Source organism: Onychomys torridus, chromosome 5 (genome assembly GCF_903995425.1).
Source record: "Onychomys torridus chromosome 5, mOncTor1.1, whole genome shotgun sequence".
Taxonomy (NCBI): Eukaryota; Metazoa; Chordata; class Mammalia; order Rodentia; family Cricetidae; genus Onychomys; species Onychomys torridus.
In genome coordinates, this window is record NC_050447.1 from 23170916 (window position 1) to 23198003 (window position 27088).

The window sequence follows — 27088 nt, forward strand, 5'->3', positions numbered from 1 at the left end:
TTCTGCCTAAAACAACAAAGGGCACACCAATTGGTTATCCAATATCAAATAGTCAGTCATGAAAACATACATGCAAGTAATATTATACAGACTGAGCAGGTTGTATTTTTAGAAATTATGTTATGTATACACATATACGCATATGTATATAACAACAACTAAGGAGAAAAAGAGGCCATGAATTTGAAAGAGAGCAAGGAAGGTATTTGGCAGGATTTGTAGGGGAAATGATGTAATTATGTCAAAAATAATAAAATTAATTTCAGGAAAGATATTATAGTATCTGGGCATGGCGCATATGCTCCTCCTACTGACAGCACTGGGGAAGCCGAAGCAGGAGGACTTCAAGTTCTAGGCATCCTGGGCTACAAAGGAAACTCTGATTCAAACTATTTAAGTAAGTGATCAATAAAATAAATACATAACTACCTACTTTGGGTTAGGAATTGTATTGACTTCTGGATTAAATATCATATTGAACTGCTTTAGGTTATCTTCAAAAATTGACAAAATGCATTCCTGGATAAAGCAGGTACTTAACAACAGACTGCAAGAAATTAAAATTCAACAGCCCACCTATAGAACAAACTAGATTTATAGTCCAAGCCTATTACTTTCCTGTGTCATAGTAAAGATTACGACAGTTCGTGAACTGTTCTGATTGACTTCCATTTCCATTTTCCCTATTCTCAAAATGTAAACATAAAGAAAGACTGCCCTGGGCCAACGAGATGGCTCAGTGGGTAAAGCACTCGACACCAACCCGACCAATCTGAGTTCATTTCCATGAGCCACATGGTGGAAGTAGAGAAATGACCCCCTTGAGCCGTCCTCAAACTTTGCCAGCACCATGGTATGTTGTTTGGGGGGCTACAGAACATTTAGGTTGCACAGCTTCTTGCCGAAGGAAATGTTCTCTGGGGTACAGGCTTTGAGCACACTTTCTGTGTCCCATGTGTGGATGGAAATGCAATCCCAGCTTCCTGCTCAGGCCACTTGCTGCCATGTCTCCCCACCATTATGGTCTCTCCCTCTAGAACACACATTCAATCCCAGAACTTGGGAGGCAGCTCTGTGAAGTCAAGGCCACCCCAGCTTACATAATGAGTTCCTGAGAACTAAATAGAGATCCAGTCTCAAAAAAACAAAACAAAACAACCTCCACAATAAAACCCATAGGAATGTTTCAGTTTAAGAGTAGAGCTAAGAGAAAGTTCAACAAGCCAGTTAGAATGTAGCATAGGCAGACAAGCTTTGGGCAATTTTTAACAGCAGATACACATCCTTTTATATCTGGGTGGGTGAGGTGGTATGAGTGAACCAGTTGGTTCTCTCTTCCTACTATGCAGGATTCTAGGAACCCAACTCACAACACCCACCTGTCTCCAGCTCTTCAGCAGGGTTATAAAAGCATGTACCTGTATACCACCAAGCCTGACTCTTTACATGGATGCGGGACTCCTAACTCAGGTCTTTATATGTTACACAATGACCACTTAATCCACCAGCACCTGCTACAGGCATTTCAGATTGACAAAGAATAATGAGTAACAATAATTACAGAACTACAAGAAAACAAGTATATGGTAAGAACTGGATCTCAAACAAAAAGTCAGAGTACTTGAGAAGCAAAGGTGAGCAAATCTCTATTGAGTTCCATATCAGCCAGGGCTACTATAGTGAGACACTGTCTCAAAACACACACACACAAGCAGGGTCAAGGTGGCTAGGAATATGGCTCAGTGGCTGCACACTTGTCTGGCAAGCACAAACTCCTACATTCTATCCTAGACAAAAACTAACCCAAACCCCTCATTACCCACATTTTACATAAAGCAAACAGAAGAAATGTGAATGTTAAATGACTATGATGATTAAATATCATTACTATTTGGGGTTGGCAAAATGGGTCTGCAGGTAAGATGCTTGTTACCAAGCTTGACAACCCAAGTTCAATCTCTGGACCCACCTAGTGTAAAGAGAAAACCAACTCCTACAAGCTGTCCTCTGACCACCATAATCATACTGTGGCACATAAAATCAGTCTCCACAGAAACAATAATATAAAAGTCATAAATAAATTTTTGGGAGACAAGTGCCTCATTATGTAGCTCTGGCTGTCCTAGAACTCTAGAGATTGGCCTGCCTCTGCTGCCTCCAGGTGGATCCAAGGCCAGCCTGGTCTACAGAGTAAGTTCCAGGACAGGCTACTCAGAGAAACCCAGTCTCGAAAACAACAACAAAAGAAGACACAATACTGGTGCTGAGGTTGTTTACATTACCACAAACAGATGAAATTATAAATGAAATCTGCTATAAAGAAATAGGGCAAATGGGCTAAGTGAAAACAGATTATGCCTTGAAATAAAGTTAGGTAATAGGTAAGTATAGGTTTATTTTGTTATACTTTGACTATCCTTCAAATCAGTTGAAGCTGAGACAGGAGTGCTGTGAGTTCAAGACCAGCCTGGTCATAAAATATCCCCACATCAAAATAAAGTGTTAATATCATTTTAAAAGTATGATCATAAATCAGCATTTTTAAAAGAGAAACTGAGCTTTATATGTGAGTGAGACTTGCAGGAGTGGTGGCTGTGGAGGCCATGCTGTCTGTGAAGGATCCGAAGAATTTTGAAAGGAAATTTCAGTTTGAGCAAGCAGCTGGCTCAGTACCCAAGAGTACACAGTTTAAGTGTGCCTGGTGCCTGGTGTGAAGCAAATACAATGACATACACAGAGGCATCGTGCTGCTGGAAGGACTGTTGCTCAAAGGAGCCAAGAGGAACCCGTGGGATTTTCTTCTACTTGGCTGTGGGCAACTACTGGCTCAAGGAATATGAAAAGGCTCTAAAGCAGCAGTTCTCAATGGTGGGTCTTGACTCCCTTGGGGTCGCATATCAGCTATTCTGTATATCAGACATTTACATTATGATTCATAACTAGCAAAATTACAGCTATGAAGTAGCAACAAAATGACTTTATGGTGGGGGGAGTCACCACAATGTGAGGAACTGTATGTAACAAAGGGTTGCAACATTAGAAAGGTTAACAACTACTGCTCTAAAGTGTGTGCAAGGACTGCTGCAGACTGTGCCCCAAATGTTGGGAACACAGCAAAAAGGTCCTTGCACCCATAGGTCTCCAGAGAAACCACAAATGTTAAGCATACAGAATTGTCTTTCCAAAGGGAAAGATGAAAAACCGGTTCTTCCACTCAGAAAGCTGAGAATTGGAAGTGATTAACAGCCTGGTGTGTTATTTGTTGGGCAAGGCCATAACAATCTCTTACAACCAAGACCTGAGGTGGCTAGTAATCTAAATGACCCTAATAACCAAAGGTTTCCCCCAAGCTCCCACAACCAGGACCAGATGTGGCCAATAGCCCAAATGATGTCTAATGCTATCTGTATGACAGAGACCAGGACAGACCTTTAGGCCCTTACGGTAGTACACGTAGCCTATCTCTAGAACTCACTTTCTTGAAGGAAATGACATGTATTCTGAGTCAAGTGTTAATGTAATTATGCTTCCTGTGTAATGGGGATTGTATTACAGAAGACTTTCAAATTATACTGGGTTTAAACACACTGAGAATAAACCACCTGTTATTTAGACTCCCCGAAGTCAATGTGCACTGGGGTTTGTTTCATTCTTATCTCTTTAGGGCTTACTTCCCTGCATGATACCTACAGGAACCCTCTCACCAGAAAGGAGCTGGAATGTCTCATTGACAAAGCCATTAAGTAAGATGGACTAGTAGACACGGTCACTGTGGGTGGTGTGGCCCTGGGTGTAGTGGGACTGGCCAGTCTCATCTCAAGTCCAAATCCTGAAGGCAGCCTCACCTGTTCTCTGCCTCAGAGGACCCAAGGGGAGAGGATGGGAGATGGGACGACACAATACTGGAAGAGGGTCTTGTCCATCCTCCCCACTCCTTCCTTCTCCCCCTAACCCTTGTCGTCCACCTCTACAATCTCCATGACCTTCAACCTCCTATTCCCTGACACCTATTATTTAACCCTAAGTCATGATTTGCAAAGAGTGTAAATAAAATTGGGCTGTGGCCTGGGGAAAAATAAAAGGAAAAACCCAGCCAGGTATGGTGGAAACACCTATAATCCCAGCAGGAGGCTGATAAAGCCCAGAGGAAGGGAGAACAAAAGAGAATAACAGAAAAAAAGTAAACAGGATACAACTCAATGACAGTATGCTGTTTGTCTAGCATGCTGCAGGCTCTAGATTTAAACCCAATTACTGAATGGGGGGAAAGCTCAATAGGAAAAATGAGTTTATTTCAAGTTTCTGTCTTAAATAATTTTGTTATAATCACAACCAGTATTGTTTTTACTCATGCTGTGGTATAGGGGATCTAACCCAGGGCCTCAAACCATGCTAGCTAGCTAAAAAATATGTATCACTGAGATATCCCTTAGTCCCACCCATTTTTTAAAAAAAAATTATTATTGTGCTGTGCCTGTATTATTGGGGGTGGGCATGCAAAAGACACATGTGTAGGTCAGAGGACAACTTTGTGGAATTAGCTCTCTCCTCCTACACTTAGTGAATTCCAGGGATTACCACATTTTTACAAGCACCTTTACCTACCTACTGAGCCAACAGACTGCCTCCCTACCCAATTTTTTGGAATTAAATAATTTTATAAGTGCTTTCCCTGCATGGATATATGTAGAGTATGCTGATGCCCTCAGATATCCAAATAGAGTATGGGATCCCCTGGAAATGGGAGTTATAGTCCTTTGCAAGTGTCTACAAGTGTTCTTAGCTACTGAACCACCATGCCAGGCGCCTAAACAATAATTTTAAGAATGATTATAATGTTAATCTTTGAATAATGTCACAGAAATCTCACCTAAGAGGCAAATCTCTTTTTTCATCTCTAAGATGAAAGTACTAGTTAGCTGACATCAATACATGTATCTAACAAATTCAATAAAATCTCCTCTTTCCATCTGTCAGTAGGTAAAACCACATTAAGGAAAACATCCTAGCCAAGTTATGAAGCCTGACTTAACGACAGTAAAATAGCAATAAACAATATACCTGGCCTCCTTGTATAGTAGGGAGAGCAGCAGTTTCATAAAATGGCACTAAGTGTCTCAGGATTTGCTTTCTGTTGTTTGTTTGTTTGTTATTTCAAGACAGGGTTTCTCTGTGTAGCTTTGCGCCTTTCCTGGTACTCACTCTATTGCCCAGGCTGGCCTTGAACTCACAGAGATCTGCCTGGCTCTGCCTCCCAAAGGCTGGTATTAAAGGCATGCACCACCACTACCCAGCCTCAGGATTTGCAAGAAGCTTTATTTACCTTCTTCACCAAAGGAAATTAGCAAGGAAGGTGTCAAGAAACAGATCTATGCTATCATCCCAGGTCTAAATTCTTTTTTGTTGTTGTTGTTTGGTTTTTTTATTCGAGACAGGGTTTCTCTGTGTAGTTTTTGGTGCCTGTCCTAGATCTCACTCTGTAGACCAGGCTGGCCTCGAACTCACAGAGATCTGCCTAGCTCTACCTCCCAAGAGTGCTGGGATTAAAGGAGTGTGCCATCACCACCCAGCCCAGGTCTAAATTCTTAATCTCCAGGTGTTAAAAGAGATTATATGCAAGGGTACAAAGGCACTAATGAAGCCACAGAATTTATTTGTCTTAATACCTGTGTACACTGTAAAACCTCAGCCATCAAATGAAGCCATTTTTACATTTTATCTTCAAGATTAATTACTAGACCAAACATGGTGATATGCCAGTAATCCCAGTTCAAGGCCATTTTAGACTACATAGAAAAACTTTATCTAAAAAACATAAAACAAAAATGATTAAATAATTTATTCATTCAGGGCTGAGGAAATGGAGCAGTGGTTAAGGGTGTTTACTGCTCTTGTACAGAACTTGGGTTCAGATTCCAGCACCCACATTACAGCTCAGAACCACTTATAACTCTAGTTCCAGGGCATCTGATCTCCTCTTCTGGCCTCAATGGGCTTCTGCATGCACATGGTGCACATAAAACTCATGCAGACAAACACACATATACATAAAAAATAAACCTAAAAAATAATTTATTCCTTCTTTCATCAGATTTATTTGACCACATAACTAAATGTCAGGCATAGGAGACACAGATATTCTTAGACCTCAAGAACTTATAAGGAAAAATGAATAAATCAATTATAGTACAACCAGATCATGTAGGGCATTGCTGGTAACCAACAATTGGCTTCTCCGGGATTTGCCTCAGTTGCAGAATTTAAACACCTAAGCACATACCCTCCTGGGGCAGCCTTCATCCAGTAGGGATATAAACATGGTCTAGCCCTTTGAGCCAACTGTGGTACACCTTTGATATATGACTTAAGAAGCTAACACACAATGTTAACCTACTATTTGTTTATTTGGCTGGTTGGTTGGTTTTTCAAGACAGAGTTTCTTTCTTTGTGAAGCCTTAACTGTCCAAGGAACACAATCTGTAGACTAGGCTGGCCTCGAACTCAGAGATCTGCCTGCCTCCTGAGTGCCGGGATTAAAGGCATGCACCACCAGTACCTAGCATTAACTCAGGTTTTATTGGGGCTGAACCACAGTTCTTCAGCAAAACTGTAGATCCCAGTCTTACCCCATCCTGTTTTCATCCCTCCCTAACCTGCAGAGCTGACGCATTAGTTTTATTGTACTACTTTTCCAAATTCTCATACCTGCTTCCAGAGAATACAACCTCAACCTGTATCACAGGCCAGTTTAAGGTGATCCATACAAGAGTTGTAGAGTAGGCATCCTGGGTGCATATGAATAACCAGTTTGAGACTACAATGAGAGTATCTCAAGAAAGCCAAGTGGGGCTAGAAAGATGGCTCATCAGCTAAGAGCATTGGATATTCTAGCAGAGGATCCATCCAGGTTCAATTCCCAGCACCCACAGCAGCTAACAGCCATCTGTAACTCAAGTTCTAAGAGTTCCTGTGACCTCTCTTCTAGCCTCCATAGGCCCAGGCATGCACAGTAGTACAACAGAAATACAAGCAGGAAAAATACTCATATACATAAAATTTTTTAAAATTAAAAAGTTGCCAGACATGGTGGTGCTCATTTTTAATCCCAGCACTCAGGAGGCAGAGGCAGGCAGATCTGTGAGTTTAAAGCCAGCCTGGTCTACAAAGCAAGTTCCAGGACAACCAAGGCTGTTACAGAGAACCACGGAACTACGATACCTTGCAATGCTGAGACTAATTTTTTACTGGTCGCCTATGAACAAATATAAAGTGATTCACTATAGAGGTGGTGTGTATTTAAATCTCATAATCTGCAATTTTCAGAATGCAATGAACAAAGTAACATCTTTGAACTTCCAACATAAAACAAGACAGAACTCAGTGGTAGTTAGTGCTTATACAGTCTGGAGAGGAACTAACTGTCCCTGTCACCAAAAACAAAGGGACAATACTAACTACCCTAGTAAGACTGCCCTAAGTGTAAGAACTGGGGCCGGGGGAATACATGATCAACATATACTGTATGAAGAGATTTAAGAAATGGCTCAGCAGTTAAGAGCCCTTGTTCTCGTAGAAGGCAGGATTCAATTCCCAGAACCCATATGATGGCTCACAACTATCCATACCTCCAGTTCCAGGGGATCTGATGCTTTTTGGTCTCCATAGGCACTAAGCACATAATGTGGTACACAGACAAACATGTAAGCAAAACACTTATAAACACAAAAGAAATATAAATTTCTAAAAATATATTGTATGAAAATATTTAATTAAAAAACAACAAATTTTTAAAAGAATGTGAGAACTGCCATTAAATCACATCAAAAGCAGTATCTAGAGCAATACAAATGCTTAAACATGTTGCTCTGAAGACAGGTAAACTGAACTATACACACAGAATGCCAGAATGCTTAGCATTTTCTCATTCAAGCTTCTTTTTTTTCCCCCTCATTCAAGCTTCGAAGAGTCAACTATGTTGTTCAGAACAAGAGTTTTGATGCTTACAGAATACCACTGATGGATTCTTAGGTTGTTTCCAATATGGAGATAGTAAGATACATGTCTTGTGATAAAGCCAAAATACACACCTAAAAATGGAGAACTGAGCCATAGCTGCTGTGTTCAGTAACGGAGAGGAAAACCAGTTGAAATCTCTTTGCTTGATCTGTATGAATGTTATTGGATGCTCAATGAAAACTCATTTGCAGACGATTTGTGACCTGTTCTGTATATACTTTTTTCTAGCAGAGCCAGGAATACATAGTGACACCCTGTCTCAAAATAAACAAATTAAAACCACTGGGGCCAGCAAGATGACTGGGCTGGCTAAGTCATGTGACCAAGCCCAACCAACAGCTTGAACTTGAGTTCAATGTCTGAGACCCACATGGTAGAAGAACAGAACTATCTCGTTCAAGTTGTCCTCTGACCTCCCCAGGTGAGTGGGGTGCCACCTCCTCCTAAAAAAGGAAATGGCAAAGCAGATGCTAGGGACAAAAAGAGCTTAGACACAGAAGAACTACATTTAAGAGGCCCAAAATAGATGCTTAATAGGTTGGACTCTTTCTTTTTTTGATGGGGAGGTAGTTCTCCAGACAGAGTGGATCCGTTTAGCCCTGGCTGTCCTGGTCAGAGATCCTCTTGCCTCTGCCTCCTAAGAGCTGGGATTAAATCCATGTGCCATTATGCTCAGGGCATAGTAATCCAAAGCAAGGAGAGTAGGGCTAAGGGCTGAGTCTTCTCTGATTGGTTGTTAGAAGATCTGACTATTCACAGCTGGAGAGAGAACTGGGTGGTTAAGAGCATTTACCACTCTTGCAGAGGACCCAGAGTTGGTTCCCAGCACACAACCAGCCATAGCACAACAGTTCTAGGTGGTCTAATGCTCTTTTCTGGCCTCCAAAGGCATTAGATAAGCACAGGGTACATATCTATGCTACAGGCAAAACATTCATAAATAAAATTTGCTTGGTGTGGTGGTGCAGAGCTTTAATGCCAGCATTTGAAAGACAAGGCCAACTTGATCTATGTAGAAGTTCAGGCCAGCTAGAGTTATATGGTGAAACTGTCCCAAAAAGGGGGAGGGAGGAGTAGAGAGAAAGGACATCATTCATATTTAAAAAGGCTAAAATATCCATCTCCATCACCTATATATGCAGGTATACTATCTTTGGAAAGGTAGTTAAAATAGAAAAAAACTTAATACCTATTGCCTGAATAGGCAGGCTAAGTAGTTCATGTCTTACATGTTTTTTAAATTTAAGCAAACCTACAATTGTTGCACATATACCAAAAATAAAAGACCAAATATGAATAGTGCTGCATAAATTCTTTCTTAGATTTGGCTAAGATAATCAGGTACATATTTCACTTATGTTAGCTACCTATGAATCAACTACAATTTCTATTATTGAAAGGAGAGAACTGCCAGACAGTGAGGTGCAGCCTTTAATCCCAGCACTCGGGAGGCAGAGGCAGGTAGATCTCTGTGAGTTCGAGGCCAGCCTTGTCTACAGAATGATTACACAGAGAAACCCTGAGGGGGGGGGGGGGGGGGAGGGAGGGAGGAGGGAGAGGAAGGGGGAAGAAAAAGGGGGGAGAGGAAGGGGGAAAGGGGGAGGAAAGGAGGGAAGGAAGGAAAGACAGAGAGAAAACACCATACTCAGCTACTTTTCATAAAGATTGAATGAAATACTAACACCTGTTAAATATACACTAGAGAAAGCAAGGATTTAAAGATTTGGTTTTTTATGTTTGTGTGTTGAACACAAAAAGGACACTGGATCGTCTGGAACTGGGGAAGTTGTAAGTCACCCAATGTGGGTGCTAGAAACCAAATTCCAGTCCTCTGAAAGAACAGCAGCAGGTTCCCAACTGCAAAGTCATCTCTCCAGCAGGGTAGGGGGATGATGATGATGATGATGATTTAACAGGTACTTCTCCAAAGATATAAATGTCAATACATGGAACACAAATGCTCAGCATCTTTACTTGTGGATCAAAACTATTTTATCCCCAGGAAGATGGCTAAAAGCCCAAAGATAACCGCTCCTGAACTTGGGACCTCGCTCACGCTAAGCAAGTACTCCACCACTGAGCATCTTATACTTCCAGTGCAATTTCAACCTTTTGTATGTGTGCTGTACACATGTATTTGTTAACACGTGGGAACATGTACCACAAAGTACATGAACGTGAGGGTGCTATAAGGCCCAAGGCTGACATCAGTTGTCTTCCTTCATCGCTCTCCACTGATGGAGGGAGGGAAGGTCTGTGGCTGAATAGAGGTCATCAACTATGGCTCATCTGCCTAGTCTTCACTGCCCCAGGATCCCGTCTCTGCCTCCAGAGAGCTGAAATTACAGGCATGCTGCCATACTTTCCAAACTTTTATGTGGGCTTAAGGAAGTCTACTGCCCATTCTCATACTTAAAACATAGTAAGCACCTTATCTGCTAAGCCATTCCATCTTAATGCCTAAGGGGAAAAAAAGGTTAGAACGAGACCAAATCATGTCAGATCATGCTTTTTTTTTTAACTAGGTTTTTCGTCATTGTTGTTTGTTTTTGAGACAGGGACTCTTTATGTAGCCATGGCTGGCCAAGATCCTGGTATGTAGACCAGACTGGCCTCAAACACTGAAATACACCTGACACTCTCTGCTTCTCAAGTGCTAGGATTAAAGGCATATATACCACATATATGCCACTATACCTGCCTTCATGTTCATTTATAAGACAGAAAAATAAAGAATAAAGAAAATACTCATAGATTGGTATAAGGTCTTTTATGTGCTGTACTAAAACAAAATAACACAGAGAAGCAAAGTTATAACCTCTCACACATCTTCACATAGATTGCCAACTTATTCTCAATTGGCTATTTGTTTTTGCTTCAATGGTATTTATATTCTGAACAGAATACTTACATGCTGTATTTCCTGCTGGCTGGCTCGGTAGTTTTTCTTGGTTAAATTGTCCACCAGGTAGCTGATTTGAGACAAGGCCAGCGAGAGCGAGTCAAGATTCATTGCTGGTTGGGGCGGAAGCAGGCGGCCGAGCCCGGCGCAAAATCACCATTATTCCCCTTTAGTCACCTCAGAGGCAGGTTACTGCTTCTTTGTAATTAGACTATCTCTGTTATCTGTAAATGTCTTCAGTTCTTCTTTAACAAGTGTCTTACTCTGTTCTGAAACATGGCACCTGTTTAAAAAGAAAATTCCAGAATTCAGTTGGGGGGAAGGTTAAGTAACTTTTATCTCTCTCATTATTTAAAATGTTATTAAAGGCACTTTGGAAAAAAATTATGATGTCTCAACCACTATGGCTTAAAAAAATTGGCATGCTTTTAAGTTAAAAGACAACATCTTCTAAGAGTTTAAATTTAATAAAACAACCTGTGACTTTTGAGATATCCGTTTTATTAATTTCAGTTAACAACTTCAGAACCAACAGAAGCACACTTGGTTAGAGTCTGGGTTTGACACTCTTCTCATTCAGCCTTTCGGCTGACATCAGGTGTAAATTAGGGTCTCAGCAAGTGTAAGTCCCCTCTTACACTTTCAGTCCCTCTCCACAGTACCCACCAGTTCCCAAGACTCCATTTCTTCACTTTATTCCCACACTACTGCTTCAGAATCAGATAGTTTGATCTTAAAATTGTACTTGTGGGTATATATTGTCGGTATTTAAATGGCTAACTGAATGAAAGCCAAGTAAGAACCCCAGGAGCCAAAGCTGAAAAAGCTCCCAAGAGCAATTTAGATGCTCAGGAGGCAGGAACAGGAGGATCTGTGAGTTCAAGGCCAGCTTGGTCTATATATTGAGTTCCAGGCCAGCAAAGGCTAAATAGTGAGTGAGACTCTGTCTCAAAAAGTTAAGTAAGGGGTTGGGGATTTAGCTCAGTGGTAGAGCACTTGCCTAGCAAGCACAAGGCCCTGGGTTCGATCCTCTGCTCCACCAAAAAAAAAAAAAAAAAAAGCCATTAGCTTGGCCTAAACCACACATTAGCCGGGTGGTGGCGCCGCACGCCTTTAACCCCAGCACTCTGGAGGCAGAGCCAGGTGGATCTCTGTGAGTTCGAGGCCAGTCTGGTCTCCAAAGCAAGTTCCAGGGAAGGCACAAAACTACACAGAGAAACCCTGTCTCAAAAAACCAAAGTTAAGTAAAACAAAATAAAAATAATTTAGAAAATCCCAAACTGTGGTAAAGCTAAAATGGCAGGTTGTTCATTAGTGTACCCCAACCACTCTAGTCAGCTAACAGAAACAAAAACAAGTCACTCTTTTCTCCACTGCAAATTAAAAACGTGTAACTTTTAAGGCATAAATTAAGGCGGTTTTGTTTTCTACAAGATTTATTTACATACATGCCTGTGGAGGCCAGAAAGTCACTGGAACCCTAGAGCTGGAGTTATGGACTGTTCAAATAGTCTTTTAGTCATTGGAAAACAAACTCCAGTCCTCTACAAGAGCAGCAAGTGCTCTTAACCACTGGGCCATCTCTCCAAGCCCAAATTCATGAAGATTAAATCTCTGTCTTTAAATTCCTTAACAGTAATGAAATGTTTATCACATTAATAACCCTGAACCCTGAAAGCTGATAAAGACTGTACTCCCACTAAGTGTGGTGCATATGCCTGTAAACCCTAAAGCAGGGAAATCAGTTCAAAACTATCCTTGGCTATATGATATGAGGTCAAGGCCAATGTGGCCTACATGAGACCTTGTCTCAAAAAAAACACCTCAAGAAGAAACCAGGTGGTGGTGGTGCACGCCTTTGATTCCAGCACTTGGGAAGCAGAGCCAGGTGGATCTCTGTGAGTTCGAGGCCAGCCTGGTCTACAGGACAAGCACTAAAACTACACAGAGAAAACCTGTCTCGAAAAACAAAAAAAGCAAAAAGACTATTTGTCAGGCACATTTCCCGCCCCCCCCCCAATTTTTTTTAAAATGTAAATATATTTTATCAGCAGAAACGGTTTTTAAAAACAGAAAATAATCAGCTTAGTGGGAGAATGCTTGCCTAGCATGTACAACAGAAGGCCTCTAGGTTGAATCCTCAGGGTGTGTGTGTGTGTGTGTGTGTGTGTGTGTGTGTGTGTGCGCGCGCTATATATTATAGCCAAATAAGATAGCTATTAAATGAATAAAGTGAAGGACTGGAAGGAAGGCTCAGGAACTAAGAGGGCTGGCTCTCTCAGAGGACTAGTGTTTCTCACTCACTCCCAGACCCACAAATGGGCAGGTCACTACTGCCTGTAATTACAGCTTCAGGATTCTGCTGCTGCCCTCCTTTAGTGCAAGAATGTGCCTCAGCCTTTCCTTCTCTATATTCACTTTCTTAGTTATCCATTTCAGTCCATGATTATAAAAACCATCTATAACATTAGCATTAACTGTCCACTTCTACTACCAGCTCAAGCCTCTCTTATGGAGTCCAGATAATTTCCTGATAGCTAACACACAGTATATTAAAAAAAAAAAAACAAAAAAAAAACTGATCTTCCCACTCTATGTTTTGCCTTTTTTTTTTTTTTTTTTTTTTTTTTGGTTTTTCGAGACAGGGTTTCTCTATGTAGCTTTGCGCCTTTCCTGGAACTCACTTGGTAGCCCAGGCTGGCCTGAACTCACAGAGATCCACCTGGCTCTGCCTCCCGAGTGCTGGGATTAAAGGCGTGCGGCACCACCTCCGGGCTCACTCACTGTTTTATTTACATGCTTGCAAAGTATTCCCAATCTCAACTGATACTATTATCTTTTACATTACTCATACCACGATCTTAAACTCCCTCCCACTTCCTACCCCATGCTCCTCTGACCATCATTAAATCTGCTAATCTAAAGACCATTTGTCTCTCCCAGAATTACTCTGCTAGACCTCCAACCTCTCAGACCCCATCTACTCTTGTTCTCTGTCGTCTAGTATCAACACAGCGAGAAAGGTTTTGTGCGGGTGTAAATGGAAGTCAGGGGTGAAGACAAGACGTCTTCCTCTATCTTCCCCTTTTGGGGGATTGGGAATCTTTCATGGAATCTGGAATTTGAGTTCGGCTAACTTTGCTGGCCAGCAAGCCTCCCAGGTCTGTTTTCACTCAACTCTGGGGTTGCAGATCAAACGCCTACCTTGGATTCCACACTCAGATCATCATGCTTACACAGCAGCACTTACCCACTAAGTCATCCTCTGAGCCCTAAAAAACTTGAAAACACACAACTACGAAAAAATATATGTTACCCTGTACCAAATGTGGTGGCACATACTGCTAATCCCAGAATTCAGAGACAGAGGTAGGAGGATCTCTGTGAGCTCAAGTCCAGACTGTGGGAGTCAGTTCTGTCTTTCTATCATGTAGAAGGGTCCAAGGTGGATCTCAGGATCAAACTCAGGTTGCAAGACTTGGTATCAGGTACCTTCAGCAACTCAGCCATCTCACTGGTCCATGAATTTTAATTACAGTAATTTTTAACTTACCAGTTTCTATAGCATACACTAACGTGTTAAGTAAGACCCTTCCAATTAAGTTTCCCATAAATGTATATATAGTTTAGGTCACAATATCTACTATAGACTGTATCTGCTATAAATACTGTAATACAAAGCTACAAAACCAATGCTAACAAGCTCTCCACTAAACATTTTCTTCGGCTTTTTTTCTGTTTGTTTGGTTGGTTGGGTTTTTTGTTTGTTTGTTTGAGGCTGCAGGTGTTTGGTTTGGAGGTTTTGGGGTGTTTTGTTGCTTTGTTGTAATTTTTTTAAATTTATCTTTGTTTTATGCATGAGTGTTTTGCCTGCTTGTATGTCTTGGCAGCACATGTATGCAATGCCCTTGGAAGCCAAAAGGTATCAGATCCCCTAGACTGGAGTTACAGGAGGCTGCTGAGTTGCCACGTGAGGGCTGGGAACTGAACCCAGGCCCTCTGGAATCTTAATCACTGAACCATCTCTCCAGCCCTGCTGTAAAAAATTTTAATTTGAGTGACTAGAGCTCCTTATTTTCATCCCACCATAGTCTCTTTTTTCCCTTTTCAGCAGATTTTTCTTTAAAAAATTTTCCCATAATATTTTGATCATATTCTTTATCCTCCCATCTCCTTCAATGTCCTCCCCATGTCCCTACTCACTCAGTCTCTCAAAAAGAAAACTAAAAAAAAAGAAAATTAGTAATACAAAACTAAAAAAGTACATAAAGAAAAATAGAGAGTGGGTTTTGTGTTGGCCAACTACTCCTAGGCACAGTACTTGCCCTAGAAAGTGACTGATATAGAGTGATACTCCGTTGGAGAAAACATATTTCCTTTTCAAGCAGTTATCAACTACAAATAACTTCTTGTTTAGGGGTGGGACTGTGTGTTCACTCACCTTTCCCTGCTGAGATTTTCTCTGGTTTGAACATGCAAGTCTTGTCCCTGCCAGTTAGTCTGAGTTCATGTGTGTGCTATTTTTTTATTTTTATTTTTTAGACAGAATCTCCCAATATAGCTCTGTTTGTCACTGAATTCTCTTGTTCCTACCACTGAGCTGCCTAAATTACTTCAAGATTACTAAATGTTTAGCCCAGTATAGTGGTACATGCCTATGATTCCCAGCTATCAGGAGGTTGAGGCAGGATTAAAATTTCAAAGCCTGTCTAGGCTACAAAACAAAACCCTATCAAATAACAACAAATATCAAGACTGCGAAATGATTATCTATAGTAACTTCATGTAATTGCTAGGACAGGATCATTCTGTTTTATACCCAGCATCTAATACACCTACACAGATGACTGAAATGTTTTAACAATTTTATTTAAAAACCAGAGCCTGGGCTGGTGAAGTGGCTCAGCAGGTAAAAGCACCTGCTGCTGCTAACCTGAGTTCACTCCCTTGAACAGAGAGTAGGAGAACACCAACTCCTGAAGGTTGTTGTCCTAACTTCCACAAACAGGCTATGTACACATCAGTATTTTAAAAATAAACAGAACCAAAAAGCCTTAAGAACAGGCATAGCAGCTGGCGGTGGTGGCGCACGCCTTTAATCCCAGCACACAGGAGGCAGAGGCAGGCGGAACTCTCTGAGTTCGAGGCCAGTCTCATCTACAGAGTGAGTTCCAAGAAAGGCGCAAAGCTACACAGAGAAACCCTGTCTCGAAAAACAAAAAGAACATGCATAACTCTTCAGGAGAACCTTACTTCAATTCCCAGCACCCTCATCAGACAGCTCACAATTCTAATTTTAGTCCCAGGGGGAATCTGACACCTCTGATCTCTACAAGCATCTGCGGGGGTGGGGATTGGGGTGGGGGGTGTTGTGTGCACACACCTCATGCCTCAAAACCATCCATAAACTCTACTTCCAGAGGACCCGACATCCTCTTCTGACCTGAAGGCACCAGGCACACATGTGGTACAGATACATATGTGCAAGTAAAACATTCATACAAATATAATACATACATCTTAAGGAAGGAAAACAATGTAGTCACAAGTTTGAGAAATGTTTTGTCTTCTCTGTCCATTAAGAGATAATACAAGGGGCTGGAGAGATGGCTCAGTGGTTAAGAGCACTGGCTGCTCTTCCAATGGTTCTCAGTTCAATTCCAGCACCCACGTGGTGGCTCACAACCATCTGTAATGAGATCTGGTGCCCTCTTCTGGCCTCCAGGCATACATACAGGCAGAACACTGTATGCATAATAAATAAATCTTTTCAAAAAAAGAGAGAGAGAGATGGTGATACAAACCAAACATTAGGCAGAGATCGAGGAGTCCTGCAGAGGAAGGGGAGGAAGAAGGAACCAGAGGGGTCAGGGGACACCACCAGAACAGGGTCCACACAATCAACTGACCAAGACTCATGGGTGTTTATAGACCAGGAAGCCTGTAGGGGTCTGACCTAGGTCCTCTGCATATACGCTATGGCTGAGTAGCTTGGTGTTCTTGTGGAATTCCTACTGAGAGTGAGGGTGGAGGGCTGTCTCTGACTCTTTTGCCTACTTGTGGGACCCTTTTCCTCCTACTGGGCTGCCTCATCCAACTCCACACCCCCACTTCACCTCCCCTCAGAAAAGAGAAGGTCTCCCAGGGATATCAATCAAACACATAACACCACATCTAGGCCCCCAGAGGTACTAGCACCCACATGTATATACCCACATGAATATGCATATACCTACAATATTTTTTAGTACTTAATACTTTCAAGTAACTGTGATGTATATCTGCTTGTAAAGGAAAAAGGCATATTCTCAGAAATATCTAGACCATAACAATGGGTACATGCACCGTATCTGTACCTCTGCTATGCCAGCTAAAAAGCAAAATTATACAAATTGATAAAGCATGAACCATATGCACCCCAAAAGCTGTTAGCCTTTTCTGACAGTAGATCCAGCACTGGCCTTGAATTCACATATCCCAGGCTCATTAATCTACACACAGCTCAGCCTCTCAAGTAGCTAAGATTATAGCCATCTATCATCACATTTGACTCCCAAAATTAAGTATTCTAGTCAGATAAGATGCATCAGCAGGTAAAAGCACTTGCCGCCCAGTCTGACCACCAGAGTTCAATCCCTGGGACTCACACTGTGCAATGAGAGAACAAACTCTATTCTTAAATGGTCCTCTGACATGCATTCCATGGCAAATGCACACACACGGGGGCATACACATACACACACACACACACACACACACACACACATACACACTTTAATTTTATGTTCTTGAACCTGTAAGATGGCTCAGTAAGTACTTGCCACCAATCATGCAGACCTAAATTTGATTCCTTGGAGCCAAATGGTGAAGAGAACCAATTCCCACATACTAACTCTCATCTCCACAAGGACATTGGGGCACACAGAGTCCCCTCAAAAAATAAATTTAATTTTTTTTTGACTGTTTAAAAATTCTATTCTTGGGATTAGAAATGCCCAATGTCAGAAATGCTTTTTAGGAGGGCTGGGAAGATAGCTCAGTGGCTAATAGCACTTGTTTATCTCAAAAAGGATCCAAATTCAGTTCCCATGTCAAGTGGCTCACAACCACTTCTAAGTCCAGCTCTAGGAATCAAATGCCTCTAGCCTCGACAGACAGGCAGACACACAACACATCACACACACACACACACACACACACACACACACACACACCTTTATAAAAAAAAAAAAAACAGACCTGGCAAAATGACTATGTGGGTAAAATACTTGCTGCTTAAGCATTAGGACCTGAGTTTAAATCCCCAGAACCCACTTTATAAAGCTAGATACAGTAGCAGGTATCTGTAGAGCCAGTGGTCGGTCCTACAGCAAGATGGGAGGCCAAGACCAGGAAAATCCCCTGAAGCTCCAAGGCCAGCTAGCCTGGCATATTGTAACAGTGAACAAAGGGAAGTGAAAGGAAGGACTGACACCCACTTTTCTTCCCTGACCTACAATACTTTCAAGTGCACTCATGCACACACGCACACACTCAGACAGACAGACAGACAGATACTCTCTGTCTCTCCCTCCCTCCCTTCCAGACCCAGGATGCCACACTTTCCTCAGGCTGTTGGGAAGATGGCAGACACTCAGAACAAGTGTGCTTACCCAAAGCAGCCCATGTACTTTCAAAACAAGAGGGCCTTGCTGAGACAAAGTGGCTCCCTCAGTACAACAAAAATACTGGTCTAAGCTTCAAGATACCCTTTCACTGGTAACACCTCCACCTGAGGGCCGAGCCCATTGGGTATAGTGACCAATATGAAGATGCAGAGTACTACTGTCATCCACCAGGACTACCTCAACTACATCTGAAAATACAATTCAAGAAGTGCCACAAGAACAAGTCTGTGCACCTGTCTCCTTGCTTCAAGAATATGCAGATAAGGGCCTGGAGAGAGCTCAGTGATTAAGAGCACTGGCTGCTCTTCCAGAGGACCTTGAGTTTTATTCCCAGCACCAACATGGCACCTCTCAACTGATTAACTCCAGTACTGATCTGATGCCCTCTTCTGGCCTCCAAAGGTACCAGACACACATGTAGGCAAAACACTCATACACATAAATATAAATATCACATAGATTTTTGTTTAAGAATATGCAGATAGGTAGTATCATCACTATGGGTGAATGCAGACCCCTGAGCAAGAGAATGTTCAATCTGTTCAAGATCACCAAGGCTGCTGGCATAGAAGCAATTCTATACAGCTGATGCTGTGGAATAATGCTTTTGTATACTGGTTTAATAAAACGCTGATTGGCCAGTAGCAAGGAAGGAAGTATAGGCAGGATAAGCAGACAAGGAGAATTCTGGGAAGAGGAAAGCTGAGTCAGGAGTCACCATACATCTACCCAGGGAGCAGCAGGTAATGGCACACAGGTAAAGCCATGGAACACGTGGCAACATTTAGATTAACAGAAATGGGCTGAGTTTAAGTTCAAGAGCTAATCAGTAGAGAGCATGAGCTAATGACCAAGCAGATTGGTTTCTTGTTTTTTGGTTTTTGGTTTTTTTTTCCCTTTTTTTTCTTTTTTTTTTCCTGGAGCTGAGAACCAAAACCAGGACCTTAAGCGCTCTACCACTGAGCTAAATCCCCAACCCCGACCAAGCAGTTTTAATTAATATAAGCCTGTGTGTGTTTACTTGGGTCTGAGCAGCTGAGGACCAGGCAAGACACAAAAACTTCTAGCTACAGCTGGGTGTGGTGGCATACACCTTTAATCCCAAAAGGGTTCTCTGAGTTTGAGGCCAGCCTAATCTACAAAATTCCAGAACAGCCAGGGCTACAGAGAGAGAAGAAATCCTTCTTGAAAAACAAGAAAGAAAAAACAAAACAAAAAAAGCAGCAGCAGCAACAGCAATCCTGTAAGTTCTGAGACGACTATGGCTAACTCCCCAAAGCACACACACGCTCAAGCCCACATACATTCTCTGTGTGTATCCTTTAAAAAAAACAGAAACAAGTATCCAAGGGTATTCCTCTGGAGCCCCCACCCCCACCCTCAAGAGTTCTTAACACCCTAGAAGCAAACTAGGCAGTGAAACATGCTTTTAATCATATACTCAAAAGGCAAAGGCAGGTGGGTATCTACCTGGTCTACTTAAACTCCAAGCCAGCCAGGGATGCATGAGTCTCTAACCACTCCCCACTCCAACAGACTGGAGGGAAACACGGTAGTGCAGGCTTGCACCCACATGCCCAGGCAGCCATATGCCCAGTAAGGTTCCAGTTCCCCAGGCCCAGGCCAGCAGAAGCTAAATCACAACAAGACTATCTCAAACAAGAAGAAGGGGGAAGAAGGAAAGATGAGACTGGCTGGAGGGAGATAAAGGTTATGAGCACACTCAGTTCTAACAGAGGACTCTGAATTAGTTCCCAACACCCACCCACATCTAGCAGCTCATCTACTCCAAACCCTTCTTTGGGTCATACACATACATATACACTACACATATAATCTTTAAAACAAAAAATAAGAAGATCACTGCAACCTTGAAGTCAGCTTGGTTCACATCACAAATTTCAAGTTAGCCAGAGCTATACAAGGAAAGGCTGTTTCAACAAAGAAAATGGACAGCTGGGCGGTGGTGGCGCACACCTTTAATCCCAGCACTCGGGAGGCAGAGCCAGGCAGATCTCTGTGAGTTCGAGGCCAGCCTGGGCTACCAAGTGAGTTCCAGGAAAGGCAAAGCTACACAGGGAAACCCTGTCTCGAAAAACCAAAAAAGAAAATGGACATAGTAGGCCAGGGGATGAGATAGTTCAATTGTTCAAAGTGCTGCCCACCTATACATCCCACCTATACATGAGGACGAGTTTGAATCTCCAGAACCCCCATTAAAAACCAGGAGCTGTGGTGCCTGTCATAATCTTGGTGGAGATAGGAGAACCCCAAAAGCTCCTGGGTCATCTGGTCTGGCAAAAAAACCAACAACAAAAAGCAAAAAACAAAAAAACTGTGAGCCAAAGAACATGGGCCAGTGAGACAGCTCAATGGAAAAATGTTCTTTCAATCATGCCTGATAACCTGAGTTCAATCCCCAGAACCCGCCAGGTGAGAACAACTAACTCCTACAAGTTGTCTTCTGGCTTCCAAACCTGCATATATATACACATACATAAATGTAAACAAAAACTGTGAGCCAACAGAAAAGCACTATTGGACTTTCTATATACAAAATCTTAATAATTCAATGAGAGTGTAGTTGGGCAGCAGATGATTGCCCAGTATATGCTAGATCCCAAGTAACACAACAAGAACCATAAAACAAAACCACCTCATCTGGATGTCACTTTGAAACACAAAATTTATTCAGGGTCATTTGAAAAGTGTTTCAGCTAATTTCCCCTTGAGACAGGATCTTATGTACCAAGGCTAACTATGAGTTGAAGCTGGCTTTGAAATCCTGACCCTCCCGTCTGAGCCTCAGGTACAGGCCTGAGTCACCAGGCCCAGCTTTTCAGCTAATTCTTTGTATACACGAAAAGTTCTGTTCTTGGGGCTTAGTGGTTAAGCGCATGTACTGCATTTGCACAAGACCCAGGTTCAATCCCCAGCACCCGTGTGGGACCACTCACAACTGCTCCTAGTAACTCCAGTTCCAGGGGATTCAAGCCCCCTTTCTAGCCTCATCAGATACCCAGCGCACAAGGTGTACACACAGACAAGAAGGCACATTTACATACATGTAAAACTTAACGTTTTAAAGTTTTGTTCTTTTATTAAAAATATACCAAACAGAAGTGATGGCATACAGCTCTAATTTCAGCATCTGGGAAGCTGGGGCAGGAAGTTGACAAGTCCAAGACTAGCCTGTGCTCCATAATGAGTCCTCGTCACAAAAAAAGCAAAGGGGCAAGTCGTCTATCTCAGGGGTAGAGCATTTGCCTAGCATATGTTAAGGTCTTATGTCCAAGCCCCAACACCACATACACAGTGAGTGACACCAAACAAAGCATTTCAGAAAGGCAAGTACGATTTTTGTTAACTCAAAGTGTCAAATGGCGGCAAGTGTAACGCATCAGTTGACAAAGGCACCTGCCACCATGCCTGACAACCTGCACTCCTTCTATCCCTGGGACTCCAACAGTAAAGAGAGACAACTCTTGAAAATTGTCCTCAATCTTTATGAGTACTGTGGCATGCACTCACTCATACAAATATACACTCACAATAAATAATTTTCTAAAGAAACAACATGACTAGGTTACATGGTCATGAATCTATGATTACCTATAACTGAACAGTAGGAGGATTCTGAACTGAACTACAACAGCAATCTCTGACTCAAAACAAACAAGATGCTGGAGAGATGGTTCAGAAAATCAAGAGAACACTTGCTGCTCTTGCAGAGGTCCTGGTATGGTGGCTCAAACCACACATAACCCAGTTCCAAGGGACCCAACGCCCTCTTCTGACACCAAGAAACACATGGTGCACATACATATGAACAAAACATATGCAAAAGTCAATCTGAAATAACTTTTAAAATCAACAACAGAAAAATAAAGCAAGAATTCAAAAATCACTCACGCCTTTAATCCCAGCACTGGAAGCAGAGGCAGGTGGATCTTTGTGAGTACGAGGCCAGCCTGGGCTACAGAGCGAGATCCAGGAAAGGCGCAAAGCTACAGAGAAACCCTGTCTCAAAAACAAAAAAAAAAAAAAAAAAAAACCCACACACGTACATAATTTTTAAATCTTGGGCTTAAAAGCAAAAACAAAAACTTTCAGGTATTCATTAGAGGTGCCCGCTCTCTTTGGTTCTCCCCCGTTGTTGTTTGAGAAAGGTTTTTGATACGTAGCCTTGGCTGTTGACAAAAGAAATCGCTGAGCTCCTCATGCCTGACTCTGTAGTATTTATTGGGATTACAAGCAGCCAGTACCACCACACCCGACTAAAGGTCAGGATTTTTTTTTTTCCTCACTTCTAGACTTACTTCCACTAAATATCCAGGACCAGGTGAAAATGAAACAAATTTCCAAGTAAGTCATTCTCCCTGCAAAAAGAACCTTTACTAACACACTATCATTCACGAGAAGGCACTCTGAAGTCCAGCATCACTCTGAAGTCCAGCATCATCAGTCCACTTTCCTGCAGACAAGCTAATGACCTGTAGGTAGTGTCTTCTCGCATCACTTAAACGGATACCATTTGTACCTCCGCCATTTTCACACATGCATCCCTACTCCTTTTCAAAGGAGGTCACGAGGGAAATGCTTGGCATTTTTCTTATTAAGAGGGGTACATTTATTCACTTAATTATTGACTTTTTTTTTTTTTTTTAAAGTCTCCATTGTAATCACGGGGGTCGAACTGCAACAAAACATGTAGGGAAACTCAAGTACTGCTGCTCAAGTTTTGTAGGGGAAAAAAAAAAAAAAAGGGTTTTTTACTCAAGTCCCAAAGAGACATCCGGGGCTAGAGCTCAGTAGTACGGGGCTTGCTTGGATTATTAAATGCTCGAGGAAGGAGGGAGTGTGACATTTGCTGGGATGACTTTCGGAGGGAGGGATGTTTACCTCTCATCGAGTCTTATTTTACATACGCACTTTCAAAAGCACTTTTGAAACCTACGAAGCACACTCCTGCAAGGAACGTCTGTGAGCACAGGTGGGTGAAGCCTCAGAGCCGGTGGCATGGCCAAAAGATATCTGTTCAGCCTGAAGTTTCAAATCTCTCCAAGACCTGCACCAACTTCAAGCCCTACAAGTGTTCGGCTCACTAGTGGGCACTTGCCGGGGGGGGGGGGGGTGCTAGGGGTTGGTTGGGGGGCAGGACAGGCAGAACCGCCACTACCCGACCCCACAGGTACCGAGGTGACTGACCAAGTGGGGACCGACTCGGGAGAAAGTGCGAGCGCCGGGGCGCGCGAGTGGAACCAAAAAAAAAAAAAAAAAAAAAAAACCTGTGGCGAGAAGTAACACGGAAGTGCTCGCTCGCGCCCGCCCCTCCCACCGCCAGGCGTCCGCAAGCGGGGGGCTTGACAACGTGCTGGGGGCGGAGGAGGGGACCGAGTCCCCGGAAAGCGCCGGAGTCGGCAACAACTCCAAAGCCGTCCCCGCCCGCCGGGGACCTAGGCCGCGGGCGCCCGTGCCCACCGCCCCCGGCCGGGAGCCCGGGAGAAAGGGGCAGTTGAGGGGCTCGTGCGCTCCGAGGAGGACGCGGGCTGCGCGCGGGGAGAGGCGAGGGCCTGGGACCCGAACTGCCGCCTCCGCCGCCATCCTCGAAGCCTCCTCCAGGCCCCGGGGGCCGAGCCGCTCCGGGGCTCCCCCGCGCCCGGCGCTCCGCTCCCAGGAAGCGCCACGCCGGGCTCCCCTCGGGGAGCAAAGCCTCCGCGAGCGGCCCCGACTCCGTCCCCTCCCGCCTCGCCCCACGGCTCCGTCCAGGCTGCGCCCTCGGTCCCGACGCTCCGGGAAAGGCTTCCAATGGTCCGGGTCCACCCCCGGCACCGCTCCCACCCGCACCCGCGTCCCGGGATTGACACTGCCAGCCCCCGCCACTCCCTACTCCAGCCCGCCTCACCTCGGGCGGCTCCGGCAGCGCTGGACACAGGAAACTCCTGGGTCCTCGACTCCGGCTCTCCTCGACCCCCCTCTTCGGTTAACTCCGCTTGTTTCTCGACAAAATGGCGCCCGAGGTCGCGCGCTCACGTCGCGGCCTTTCCCCTCCCCGTTCCCATTTCTTCATTCGCTGCCCGCCGATGGAGGGATGGCCCTAGCGCCAGCCAATAGCCGCGGGCCGTCCGCAAATGCTGCCCAATCGCTGGCAGGTACCCGCGGATTTAAACCAATCACACGCTATCACTCGCAGAAGTCAAGGAAGAAACCAGGCTCCTGCTAGCAACTACCAATCCAGACTCCTGTTTCGCGGGCTTAGGCCAATTGCCGCTCACTAGCCCTGAGGGACCGGGTCCGAGCCCGAGCGCCTGCGCACCAAGTGCGGGCCAATGAGTAGACACAGAGAACTTCGATTTGGGGCTCCAAACATCTGCCTTCGAGGTGTTCGACCTATGGGGACTGGCTGGTCACTGCATCCGAGAAACAATACATACGGAAGGAAGCCCGCAACGTGCTGCCACCCTGAGCACAAACTACTCTAACTTAAAGATAGGGTGATGCAGCCTTCATCTACTTTCCTTCGTCTTTCGAAATGCCACGGTCCGAGAGGCTGCGCGGGTTCTCAGAGGGAGCATTGTCCACCCTAGGGTCTCTTTAGCAAGGAACACCAGCCAAGAGAAAGCACCAGACACGGGCCAAAGTTGAGGGTCTTTGCAGCCTGGGTTTTGTAGTCGCTCGCCCCGCCCATTCCTGTCGCAAAAGCAACGTGTTTGTGTCCATCACTGTCTGCGCCCAGGAGGAGCAATGCATGCTGGAGAATGTAGTCTCCCAGATGCCCACCTAGCCCTAGCTCTTTTCTATTAAAGTTTTCCCGTACCGTGTGTTGAAGCAGGGATGCTTTACAGAGATATAGAAACTGAAATTCTCATCCTGTGCCTGGATATGCTCAAGGATGATAATGCCCTTTGCTTCTTTGATAAAAGAGTGTTATCCATGTGTCCTCCTACCTTGTAAGGGGTTTTTTGTTGTTGTTTGTTTGGGTTTGGGTTTTGAGAAAGGGTCTCATTCAGTTAGCCCAACTGTAGTCCAAACTGGCCTGGAATACATAATGTAGCATAATTTGACCTTAAACTCCTTGCAATCTTCCCAATTACTGAGATGATAATAGGCATGACCTCCCACACCAGGACTATTTGAACTTCAAAGAGATTTGTTAAAGACTTTATTTTATTTTGTGTGTATAGGTGTTTGCCTGCCTGTAAATCTGTGCACCACGTGTGTAGAATGTCCTCAGAGGTCAGAGAGGGTGTCGAATCCTCTGGAAGTGGAATTACAGACAGTTGTGAGTTTGATTGGGTGCTGACAATCAAACCTGGGTCCTCTGAAAGAGCAGTCAATGCTTGTAATCTCTGAGCCATCTTTCCAGCCCCTAGATTAAAATAAATGAGTTTTTGCCTGCATATATGTATATGTTCCCCATGTGGGTGTGTGCCTGGTACCCAGGAAAGCATTGGATCCCCTGGGACTGGGATGAGGGCTATAGCTGTAAGATTGGAACATGTCTTGTGAGTGCTAGGAACCCATCTCTGCTCCTCTGCAAAATCAGCAAGTGCTCCAACACTGAGCCATCTCTCCAGCCCCCATTTTGAACTCTTTATCCATGTTTTATGTGTGTGATTTAACAGTTTGGGGATTGTTTTGTTTTGTGGGTTTTGTTTTCTTTTGTTGTTAAAGAAAAAGAGGGACAATAATGAACATAGCAGTATACAGGGAGGCTGAAGGTCAAGAGCCCCGGGCCATCCTGAATTACATAGTGAAAGACTGTTGTGGAGGGAAGAGTGTGTGTGGGAGAGGGGAAGCCATACAAAGTAACTACCGAAGGTCAACTTGGTAATTCTACAACCAGTTTTAGTTTCAGGTAAGCTGAAATAAATCTGAATTGCTTTTCCCTGCCTCGGCCTGCCTTTGCCAAGATGATGGTTAAGCCCCACTGCCTGTCTCTTCCCTTAAAATCTGACAGCCATGGAGACTGAGCCAAGATTTCCACAATACCCTGAAGATCAGAATCCCTTGTGTCTCAGCTGGGTAGCGCCTGTCTTTAGTAGAAAGCCGAGAAGAACTTCATAAAGGATCTATTAAGTGTTGCCTTCTAACCCAGCAATTACGAATGCTTGCTTTCAAATGTATTTAAGATGTCTTAACCAGCAGATGAACTCACCTGGCCTCTTCTCAGCCATCTTCCCATCCTTCCTGCTCCAATTGCTATGTACCCCAGGCTATGGAGGAATTTTGCAAAACTTTATCCTGGAGATAAAGTAAAATACAACTGAAAAATTTTATGTTAAAAGTAAAATACAAAAAGAAAAATTAATTCCAGCACTCCGGAAGCAGAGGCAGGCAGAGCTCTGTGAGTTCAAGGCCAGCCTGTTCTACAGAGCTAGTTCCAGGACAACCATGGCTACACAGAGAAACCCTGTCTCAAAACAAAACAAAATAACTATTTTTTAAAATCCTGAAGAGAAAAACGTGTGTCAGCAAACTTTTGTTGTTTTATGGGATTGAA

The 27088-nt window shown here is 43.6% G+C and overlaps 1 protein-coding gene across 7 annotated transcripts in view; it reads right to left on the reverse strand.

Moving 5' to 3' along the window:
* The window catches only part of Cnot1 (CCR4-NOT transcription complex subunit 1), an 81691-nt gene extending 56839 nt beyond the window's left edge, over window positions 1-24852 (reverse strand). For 4 of the 7 annotated variants that reach the window (XM_036188767.1, XM_036188764.1, XM_036188766.1 and 1 more), the window contains exons 1-2: window positions 24491-24852; window positions 10928-11201 (exon numbers count right to left, since the gene is read on the reverse strand). In XM_036188767.1, the coding sequence (XP_036044660.1) occupies window positions 10928-11029 (102 nt within the window). In that variant the 5' untranslated portion in view covers window positions 11030-11201; window positions 24491-24852. The remainder of the gene's footprint in view (window positions 1-10927; window positions 11202-24490) is intronic. The other 3 variants (XM_036188769.1, XM_036188770.1, XM_036188768.1) reach the window with 1 other exon arrangement.
* Between the last annotated feature and the right edge of the window lie 2236 nt (window positions 24853-27088).